This window comes from Amphibalanus amphitrite, unplaced genomic scaffold (genome assembly GCF_019059575.1).
Source record: "Amphibalanus amphitrite isolate SeventyFive unplaced genomic scaffold, NRLGWU_Aamphi_draft 000043F_arrow, whole genome shotgun sequence".
NCBI lineage: Eukaryota > Metazoa > Arthropoda > Thecostraca > Balanomorpha > Balanidae > Amphibalanus > Amphibalanus amphitrite.
The window spans coordinates 1,115,321-1,126,859 of record NW_024881539.1 but is presented as its reverse complement, the minus strand read 5'-3'; the positions used below and the strand labels follow the sequence as shown (position 1 = coordinate 1,126,859).

At 47.2% G+C, this 11,539-nt stretch overlaps 1 protein-coding gene across 1 annotated transcript; it reads left to right on the top strand.

Annotated features, from left to right (window-relative positions):
* Positions 1–60: 60 nt before the first annotated feature.
* Positions 61–9,765, top strand: LOC122377371 (RNA-binding protein 8A-like). The gene is made up of 5 exons (XM_043357313.1): positions 61–427; positions 8,326–8,469; positions 8,769–8,905; positions 9,055–9,179; positions 9,512–9,765. The coding sequence occupies exons 1-5, from the start codon at positions 367–369 to the stop codon at positions 9,543–9,545; spliced, it is 501 nt and encodes a 166-aa protein (XP_043213248.1). The 5' UTR covers positions 61–366; the 3' UTR covers positions 9,546–9,765.
* The last annotated feature ends 1,774 nt before the right edge of the window (positions 9,766–11,539 follow it).

Sequence of the window (11,539 nt, the reverse complement as noted above, 5' to 3'; positions counted from 1 at the left end):
TTCAAGGTCACCTGAGGTCACCATATTCCAAAATATTCATCAAATCATATACAGGAAAACAAAGTGCTTTCTTCTCAGTACCTGGTTGCCGTTTTTTAGAATGCGTGCACGTTTGGCAGTGGAATAGTGGTCAGCTGTAGAGCTCAGGTAGCTATAGTTACTTGCGTTTGCTGCTAGCAGTCATTCGTGTCACTTCTTTGAATAGGACAAATTCAACGCGCGTGCGCCGTGCCTGGCGCCGTGTGTTATGTGTATGAGGCGTCGCGACGCTGTGAATAAATATATCGGAAAAGTTTGAAAAATTGCTGTAAGCTGGGGTGGTTTGGTTGAAACTTTTCCCAAAAAGTCGCTCTTTTCAAGCCAATCATGGCTGACGTCTTGGATATGGAAGATGTCGAAGAGTTCGAGGTGGACGAGGAGGGAGACCGTGAGTTTCCACGCATCACAATCACGCCCAGTGCCTGGGGTCATATACATAGAGATCTCTCTATGCCTAGGGTGGCTTCTTTTAGCTTTTTGGATAATACTTTTATGATTATTTTTAAATGAGTGCTAAATGCTGCACCATACCAGTAGTACTAGCTCAGTCGGTGACACACCAGGGAAATAAGCTAAAATTAGAGCGCTCTATTTATTGCTCCCGCTACTTCACCGTCTCCCATAGGGTCCTGTGTTGAGCTGGTGTCGAGGCTCTAAAAATGACGCCGATTTTTGCACCCTTCTCACGAAAACCGCTCGGACCGCCTGGAAACCAATTGTTCCGCTCTAAAAATTTCATAATCGACGGGAAAATGAATGAGGAAAAGATTGGTCCTGAAATAATTCTGAACTCCCTGTAGAACATATCGAAATATGGCTGCAAACTAGGAGCATGTCAAAATCGACAAAACAATACAAATAAACTTACCGGGATTTTTTATTTTCCATGCATCTGTGTATGAAATCAGTCGGTTTTTCGGAAAGATCATCTTCTGTTTAATAAATAATTCCACAATTGCAATCGAGAAAAAAAAAAACATTTCCGCTGTGACAGCAGTTTTGGCATTGTGCCAGTGGTGTGGCGTGCGCGGTGCTGCGTGGTCGTCGGGACGGAGTTGTGAGTATTTTCGGTGTTTTAAATGGTTGATGGCCATTTGAACCAGCTTCATATTATTTCCCACAAATTTTTGCATCAAATTATTGCTTTGAAAGACCATTGAAACCCCTTATCTCTTCATGAAACACGATCATATTCATCGTCGACGAAAATGGCGCAGGAGTCCATGTGCATTCCGATCGAAATAAATCGTAAATTAAATAATATTCGATGATAAGTATCATATTCTAGTGACACATTTTCATAAAATAAGGCATAAACTTTGCAAGGAAGTCAACATTGGATAATTGGATTCTTATTTTGCTCACATATCCTTGTAGTAGTCAAATGGCTCAATTGTTAGATAGATGTAAGTATATGTTTTGGCTTGATGTTTGCTGTGAAACCACCCAGCCACTTGCTGGTTGAGTGGTTTTCTGATAATTACCTGATAATCATTTCTCCTTTTCCTTAAAAGAAACTAAAATTCCTTTCAAAGTAATCCATTTTAAGGAAAGGCGGCTTGCTCATTGGCATTTCATGTTCTTGTTTTGTTATTGCTGGCAGTATTTTGATACAATAATGCAATATGAATTTTTTGCAATAATAAAAGCTAAGACAAACTTAGTTAATGCGTCAATCAAACACCCAACAGAAAGATTGTGAGTCCTTGTGACGTGAAGTAGAATATTCTATGAATGTGTTATATAGAATATGCCAAATATTAAATTAATTATTATTTGATACTGATAGCTGAGCAGGTGAATTATGCCACAATATAATTTCATTTTCTGGTTTTGAAATAGCCGGCAGTATTTTACTTCAACAAATGTAATATACATGGAATACATGTTGTTATGTTACCTATGTTAAAAGTTTAATAACAGCCAACAGAAGGAGCTGTTTCAGCAGATAATGTTTGTACCTTATGCATTACCTTTCTTTTCTGCAGGACCATGCTTCCGCTGGGTGGTCGACATTTGCCTCCTGAAGAAGTTGAGCAACATGAAGACCACCAGATGAGGTGTCTGCAGTTCATGTGGAACTCTGCAGACTACAAGTGTTATGCCAACCAAAACCAAAGTGCTGTGATCATGGAGGCATGAACCTCATGACAACACTTCAGATTTGCAGTTGAACCAAAGTGTGATTCAAACCACCTGTGGCATCTCACTCAATGTGTGAACAGTGTGATTATTGTGCAGTGTTCAGCTGCAACTAAGACATTTATTAGTGACTTGTTTTGCAATTAGCCACCAAAAGCATTTTTTGGGCTGGCTGCTGTAATTTGTTGTGCACTGCGCAATAGTGGTAGTGTTTTGTCACTTGTCAAGTTGTCAGTTGTGCATGTTGCATGTTTCTCTTCCCTCGGCCCTCATTATCAGTTAAGTGGTGAATTGGCATCACTCAGTCTCCCCAGATCTCCATTGACTGTCTGTCAACCACCTAACTTGAGATGGTATTTGCTAATAGTGTCAGAAAAGAAGTGATTGTAGACATTTTTAGGAATATGAGCTCCGTTTCATGCGTGTTCCAGTGGTCATTTTGTCACATGTCCCATAGTGTAATAAATGGAAACTGTTGTTCCCTTTTGAAGGTACTCGCGGATGCAGAAAGCGTTGGGCCTAATTATTAAACGCACCCTCCTATCAGCGACGCACGAAATCGACAAATATCATCCTTTTTAGAACAGGAGGAAACGAAAACTTGTGAACATAGCTGTACCTACAACAGTGCATAAGGAATTGAAATTCTGGGAGTTTTTGAAATTCGGAGAAACTCAAGTTGTCGACAGGTATGCCCCCTTGCACGTCAAAGACCGCCTAAAAGACAAACGTCTACAAATGAAGGCAGTATTCGTATGTTCGTTGTAATTGCAGCAGCCTAGCAACATGTATTGCGGTCCGATGGCGAATTACACTCGTGCTCAAAAACTATGCCGGTAACTGCCAATGCACTTAGGTCATAGGTGAGGAGAGGAAGGGTTATGTCATATGTCATGTCAACATCATAGAAATGGCTTCATCTGAGCTGTGCCTATTGTACATAATTCAACCCATCTATGCATTTCGTTTCTTGCAATCTACTCATGCTTTCACTCCAGCTTCAGAGTAATCATCCCATATTGTACGTCTTAACCCTCGCCGGACCTATTGGTTTTCTACATACGCGCCGGCCGAGGGGGGGGGGCGGGTACGACCCCCCCTCGCCGTTTCGCCCCTGGTGGAGCTAGCGCGTCGCGGAAAAAACGAGCGTGTGCGCCGTTACGAGACGCAGAGATTGGTACCCGATTTTAAGGTCCTAGGTCAACCGGTGACCTCTGAGGTCAGGTCAAGTGCCCCAAGGTACGGTTCAGTTTTTGGTGAATAACTTCGCAAAAAACGGCCGCAGAGCGCCGATTTTGGCAGCATCGTGTTCGTCTCGCTCAGGCGCGTCGAATGATATACTTTTTGTCCGGGTCAGGTCAATTTGGGGTGTTGACCTCAGGTCAAGGTCAGGTCAGCACCCCCAGGTCACGAAGTTGGTCGAAAGAGGTCATGTCGCATATCATTCGATTCGGCAGGTCTTCCTGCGTCCATTGGTGGCTTTCCCGACTCGCTAGTTCAATTTGATCAAGAGTTATTGACGAAAAACTAATATGACCTTGATGACGTCATAAATGACGTCACGCAAGGTCAACATTGCAAAAGTGACGCATCTAACCTTGCAAGGAGTGCATCAAATCACGATTCTGTGTGCTTGAGATAGTTGGAGATCGTTCCCGGCGCCAGAATAGCAGTTTGAATTTTTCCCCATTGACTTATAATGGTGAGGTCACGAAAATGACCTGACCTCATATGACCTTTAGGAAAAATCCGAGATATACAAGTTGTAGGACTCATAATGGATACTAGATCCTGCAAGTTTCATTTCCCTGTGACATCTCCTCTGGCAGTGAGGGCGTTGCGAAGTTGCGACATCTGAAGACCGTGCAGAGGTTCACTTATGACGTCATAGGTCAGTGACCTGACCTGACCCAAAAATGCGGTTGGTGTCAAAAGATCCGGCTTGGATCAAAGGTCAGGTATGCCAAGTTTCAGCTCTCTATCGCCAGCGTGTTCGGAGCTATCGCGAAAAAACCCTATGGGGGGGGCGGCACCCGCCCCCCCCCTCGGCCGGCGAGGGTTAAGATATTGATTTCTATGGCGGTTTGCAATTACTAGCCACGTCTCACCTCAGTTTGACCTCAGTTTGGTGGCCCCGCATCGGCCCACTCGGCCGCTCTAAAATTGACTTACGGAGGAGGATGGTGGCTTTTATTTTAGCTTCTCCGCCGACTGCGGGGAGCGCCGTCGCCGAGGTAGGAGCAATAATTAGCTTATGTTTGGGACTAATTTCCACGCTTAATTAACATTTTAATGTTATTTTAATTAATTCATGTTAATCTTTGACGCATTCTCTTTCTATTGATACCATCCACCGGTCTGAGAATTACTGCCTTGCTGCGTAAGGGCCGATAAAAGATCACGCTTTTAGGGGTATCTCTTCAACATGGGGCAGGAGCAATAAATAGAGCGCTCTAATTTTAGCTTATTTCCCTGGTATGTCACCAACTGAGCTTTAAAGCCATTCCAATCAAATTCCGGACATGGTGAACGTCGGCCCGGTCTGTGACTGGATTTGGGGGCTTAAAGGAAATAGTTCTCTTTTAACATGGGGTTTCGAACTAGAATAGCAGTTTTGTAGCTTGAGGTGAGACTAGCACATATCAGAAGCTTTTATGGCCCAACGATCACCCTAGCTAGACTAAGATATTCCATTTCTCGTTCAGAAGAGTGCCTTGCTAGTTGCAGAGGAATGCATGCCTTGCTGAGGAATGCAGCCATGTCATCATCATCCAATCAGCATGCTGCTTACAGCCAATGGGTTTGTTCTACGCAATATGATTGGTCAATGTGTAATAAATAATGCTTCCGCATCAAGCAATATTACGCGCAATATACCATTCCTACATTAAAATATAGAAAATGATTTCTTTTAAAAGCAGGTTCTATGTTCTTTCCTGATCATTTTGAGCAGAAAAAAATCATAAATCCATTGCTTTTTTTGGAAAAGTGACTATTCCCTTTAACAGTGGTTCATGTGCCCTTGAACAGCATCTGTAACTTAAGAAGACTTACAATTCTCCTCACTTAGATAATAATATTCTGAATGTGATAAGGAAAATTAAAGATAGCATTGAATTGTATAGTCTGGTTTAAGGAAGTTGATAACAAGAAGTTTTGGAATATAAAAACTGGATGCCTTTTCAGGCTTTCACTGGCTAATGCCTTTGGCTACCACTCTGTTGGATGTGCCAATGCAAATTATAATCTAGCAAACCTAAGTAGAATGGAGTTGAAGTTGAACTTTAACATAGACCCGGGAACAGGGGGGGGCAGCGGGGGCGCTTGCCCCCCCCAACTTGGGAGCCGAGGGGGCGGCGCCCCCTCAACATTGAGGCAGCGAGAAAAGATCTTTCCTCCCTTTCCCGGACTTCTTTCCTTCTTGTTTCCTTTATACATCTACACATCAACACACGGCATTTTCCTTGCCATCTGAATGGTTTCTGCTGATACAGTATCGATTTGACAACATCTGCTATTGTCATCCCGCTTTGATTTGGGCCTGACCTTGGCCATAAGTTTGGCAGGCCAGATTTTATACTGCACCAGCTTGAGACAACTTTGAGAAATACATAACGTACAACGGTGGTAAAATCGTGGCTATAGGTATAACACAATTTACCCGCTCCGGTGTGATGGAGGCGTGTGGGGCAATGAATGCACTGACGTGGCGCCCTCGGAGGGCCGGTATGGGATTATAAAGCTCAGCGACACTAAGGGCTTGTGTGGTGCCTTCGGTTATCGGTAGCACTCTCAGAATCACCGGCGTAGGGCCCTCAGAGCCGCCGGTAAGGGGCCTTTAGAGGCACCGGTGTGGGGCCGCCATGCAGGTGCCGGTGTGGGCGCTCAGAGGTGCTAGTGTGGTTCTCTCAGAGGCGCCGATGAGGGTCCTTACAGGCGCTGCTGTGGGCCCTCATAGACGCTGGTGTGGAGCCGTTACAGACGGGTGTGGGGCCTTTAGAGCTGCTGACGCAAACTCTCTACAAGCCGGCAGGGGGTCTCAGTGACCGGCAAGGGGTCCTTAGGCCAGCAGAAGAAGTCCTGTGGGTTCCTTAGGACCGGCATGGTACTGTCAGACGCCGGTGGGGCCCTCAGAGTCACCGGTGTGGGGCCCTCAAAAGTCACCAGTGGGTGGCATTTAGATGCGCCGGTGTTGGTTGGGTCCTCAGAGCCGCCAATATAGGGCTTTAATAGGCACTGGTGTAGGCACTCGGAGTTGGGGGTGTGAAACCCTCAGAGACACCGGTGTGGGCCCTCATAAGCGCCGACGAGGGCCGGCGCACAGGCGGGAAATGCCCCTAGAACTGGCCCGTCATAGGCCGGTAAGACCTCTCAGAGGCCAGTAACGGGCCTTTGGAGACCACCGAGGTGCCCTTAAAGGTAGTGTGCCAGCTTTCTTGGACCGTATGGAGTTAATGGCCCAGATAAGGAGAACCGGATTTTTAGAACTTATCCATACCTTCAAAACTCATGGAAACGTCTTAAATTCTTCAAATTTTGAGTACCCCAGTGCGAAATTCGCCCCGACGGGTTGTCGGTCGTACCCCAACCACATTTCACACCACTATGAACAATAAATGCACACACTGAAATCGCTATTACCGATATGCTCATCCAATCAAGTTTCGATAAACCCGTTCATCATCATCTCCTGCGGTTTCGAACACGCCTGTTAGGTGGCTTCTGATGCTCGTCGAGGTCGGAATTTCCAAATACGCGTGGTGCGTCGGGCCGCGCGCTCTGACTTCGGCCAAGAAAAATGCGTCAGCTGATCATTGTCATTTCTGCCACTTGCGTGTTGTGAAATGGGGTCATAACTTATAAGACGGCTTTTTCATATCAATTATTTTACATAAAATCATATTTCAAACCATAAATAATGTTTGACAGCCAAATACAAGAAACAATACCAATACGGGCTTACAGTTTAAGGCTCGACAATGTGTTGTCTACGATTAGACAGCTGATAACTCATTCCCGTACGTCGTATGGTCGTAACACTATAATGACCTTTGCTTATTGTCACAAGTGCGCCGCATTCGCGATTGTTGCCCGACGCCTGTTTGCAGGTGAGCCCACTACAGTTGTTATACATATCTAAAAACCGAAAAACTTTTAGGCGAAAAAGGCACTATTCCAGGCCCATTTTTGATTTTTTTTACGATATTAGGTAAAAACAGAAGCTTCTTATCCTAGGAAAAATAAAATGGGAAATCTTTCAAAGGTGGCACACTACCTTTAAAAGCCGCAACAGGCCCTCAGAAGCCAGCGTGGGGCCCTTATGGAGATCTTAGTGTAGCTATTTAGGGCCCATGAAGTGCTCTAACGAGCCCCATGGGGCCCTTCTGAGTAGAAATATGGCCATCGTTAACCCTCAGCGGTCAAATGGCGCCGCAGGGCCCCTCGGACTCGAGGGTCCCTTTTATCCCGATGGGGGGGGGGGGCACGTGTCCCCCTAGACCCCTAGCTACGCCACTGTTTCAAATTCATATGCATCATGTAAGGCATTTTAGGCTCGCCCCCCCAACTTGAAAATCGTTCCCGGGCCCCTGAACTTTAAACATGTGTTTGCCCTTCAATTGCATAGTTTGGAGAAAATCCATAAAATCTGTGAAAGCTGTGAAAAAAAATGTTCTGAGATAAATTGGAGGTAAATATGAAGGCTCTTGCATCAATGGCAGTTGCACTTCCCAATTGTTTCTTGGGGATGCCAGGCTATAATAAAGAGTTTGCATGCATTAGAGTAAGTGGATTATTTGACCTACACATTACACAAGGCGTTTCATATAATTTTCTTGAATAAGAATTATGTTATGCTTGATAACTAATTATTATTTCAGTGTTCATTAATTCAGATGCAGCTTATGACTAATGTAATATGAACAGTCATGTCATGAATTCTTTGATTGTTCAGAGTCCTTTTGAGGGGTATGCTCCCCACAGGACCCCTAACCACCATTCTGGATCTGCCAATGAACAGGAGAGAATGTCGCCCTGTACTCGCTAACCTTAACTGCTGTTTACTGTCATTTGATGTACTGCTGTCCTTATGCCATCCTTTTAACAGAGGGTATGGGTCATTCCCTCTCTCCAACCTGTTCACAGAGGGTATTGTGAAGCTGAAGGAAAAGGCGCGGAAGCGGAAGGGGCGCGGCTTTGACGGCGAGCGGGCGGCTCGGAACGACACGCGCCACCGCGACTACGAGGGTGTCGAAGGAGACAACGACGGCGAGCCGGGGCCGTGCCGCTGTGAGTGGCCGTTGTGGTCAGACTGTTATCTAGTCCACCTAGTCGGCTGAGGAAAGGCGTAGGCATGCACTAATTTGGGTGTCATGTATTGATGTCTTGAGGATGTGGTGTGAAGAAGTGATGTTGGTCGTTGTTCCTTATGATGGTTCGTGACTGACTGAATCATGGTAGTGCGATTTAGTGCGATTTGATGACAGGCAAACTTTGAACAAAATTTGAATGAAACAATTTGTGGTACCTAGATCATTCATCCCCTCCAGAAGATGCCAGTCCAGTGAGCGCTGTGCTGCTGTTTGCAGCGGTGGAGGGCTGGATCCTGTTTGTGACCGGTGTCCACGAGGAGGCTCAGGAGGACGACATCCATGACAAGTTCGCCGACTTTGGCTCCATCAAGAACATTCACCTCAACATGGACCGGCGTACTGGTTTCTTAAAGGTATGATCGATCGTGGACAGTTATCCAACAGGGTTTTGCTCGCTGATACGTTTTCGCTGATATGCTGGCTTACGTACTGTTTGCCAATTTTTGCTTATTTGGTGCCACTGTTTTATTTGTGCTAACTACGCATCGTGTTTGATTGCCAGGGTTACACGCTCGTCGAATACGAGACTTTCAAGGAGGCCCAGTCTGCCATTGAGGCCCTGAATGGCACGGATATTCTCGGCCAGACCATTAGTGTCGACTGGGCGTTCGTCAAAGGACCGAAAAAGTAAGTGTCGAAACAAATAAAACTGTTAATTTCTCTGCGCACGGCAATTTAAACCCCAACTAAACTCGCCTGCATCAGTGTTGCACACATTAGGGAACTCGATGAAACTAAAATTAAGTATGACTTAGAACTCTACCGCAGTTCTCATGTGTTTCATATATTTTCCAGAATTGAAATAAGTAGGATTGCATTTTATTCGTTTCCATTTCTTCTCAGCACCCGCTCATTCAGCACTGGTCAAAATTGCGTTTCTAGATTTTGAACGTTGACTTCCTATCGTAGCCTGATTTTCCAGAAGGCTCTGACATTGATTTTTGCGTGTGATGTCGCAGGGTTCGTCGGGATCGGGACCGGAGGCGCCGCTGAGCGGCCACCCCCGGTACTTCAGTCTCCAAGGTCCGTCGGCAGAGGACAGTGGGGTCCCTTTCGCCAGCCCGTATGCTCGTGACGGCTGCGGGAGCTGTGTTAACAATTTTTGGTTTTGTACACGTGACTTGAAGCAGTGTGCGCCTGCTACCCTCGCTCATAGCTCTCCATTCATACGTGATGCACAGACGTAACACAATACACGAGTTCATCTTGTCAACCGAGCTTTATTTCGGCATGAACGGAAAGAATGTGACTGTGAGTGCGGTTGCCTTTCTGACCTCCGTTCCATCGCTTTCATTCTCAGGATACAGAAATCCTTCTCCTCCACGCCGCAACCCCCACTCCGGGCTGGACAGGCACCTTTGTCTCATGCGGGCTGCTCCCTTGGAGCGGCACCGCTGCTCCCGAGGGAGCGCACCCTGTAGCCGGGTGCAGAGAGTGTTTGGGGGCTGGTCGGCCTGTCCTTTCGGACGGGCTCACCCCGGCGACTCTCTAGGGTGTCTGCCCAGACCAACGTCTCCCCCTAATTCCTATCATCCTTCCGGCCCTGAAATGGTCTCGTCATACCGAAAGGGCCTAACCCAACAAACAAACAAACAAACTTTCTGACGACCGTTCCGTGCTTCTATCCTCAGGATACTGAAATCCTTCTCCTCTACGCCGCAACCCCCTCCGGGCTGGACAGGCAACTTTATCTCATGCGGGCTGCTCCCTTGGAGTGGCACCGCTGCTCCCGAGGGAGCGCACCCCTTAGCCGGGCTGGGTGGCCTGTCTTCTGGACGGGCTCAGCCCCGGTGACTCACTAGGGTGCCTGTCCAGACCAATGTCTCCCCCTCATTCCTACCATCCTTCCGGCTCTGAAATGGTCCCTTCGGATCGAAAGGGCCTAACCCAACAAAAAAAGCAACAAGCCTTTCTGAGCGCGACGTCGACTTGCTCTAGTCCGTTTCATCAGCGAAATATAAGTGGATAGATCAACTCAGCGTATGCTGATTTTGCCCTTACCTCCAGGCTGACCCAATGGCCGAGCGACACGCGTCCAACCCGCTTGTCATCGACTTGCCCTTCATGAGTGCTCGAATTTGCCAATCGATCGTCGACAATAAATAATACGTGAAGCGTTTCAGTCAGATCCCTCTCACGGTCGACACACACTACCTACAGACACGATTCAAACACCAATCGACAGCTCCCGGCCGTGGCTAGCGTATAGGCACATTTTCAATCGCACTGGCACCCCCCAAATGGCAAAACTCGGCCCCTCGACTATGTCGCCAGACGCTCCAGAGATGGCGCTGACTGTCTGCGTGACGTCAGCTCATACGGCCGGCGATCGCCGATAATAAAACGCGCATGTCGCCGCTGGACAACCACTTACAGCGTACTGTCTTGCTTTTGCCCCCTTGTTCTGAAAATTTGGTCAAGAAACATGGCGTATAACCTTCATTTAAAACCAAGTTTGCTCCCAACCACTTTGCCGTAAAACGCCGCATTACGCACCAGACCATGTCATCAACCCGTGCAGGGTACCTAGGCTTATTCAGAGTTGTGAGGCGTGTGTCCTTGATGGCTCAGCTGGTAGAGTGGTGGACTTCTGTAGTGTGGGTCGCTGGTTCGATTCCAGCTCGGGATGTTTTTAAAACGTACTTACATCTTTAGCTGCAGTACCCGGCCGCTAGGGTCGCGACCCCGTAGAGGTCGCTGCGGTCCCCACGTGACCGACCGGCCGCAGTCACGGGCCGGCGGCGGCGCAGTGTGGGGCGAGCGGGCGGAGGGGTTGGTGCGGTAACTGCGGTGCCGTCAGAGCGGCCGCTGCCGGACAGCGGGAATGCGGCATGATACAGACATGGGAAGGGGGGGGGGGGGGTAAAGAAATGATGGAGGGAGAGAAGGAAGGGCAAGTGTGCAAATGATTGAGTCGGTGAGAAAACAAGTACAGAGGATGGAGCCGAAAGACGTTTTTAAAATGCACTTACAGCTTAGTTGCAGCA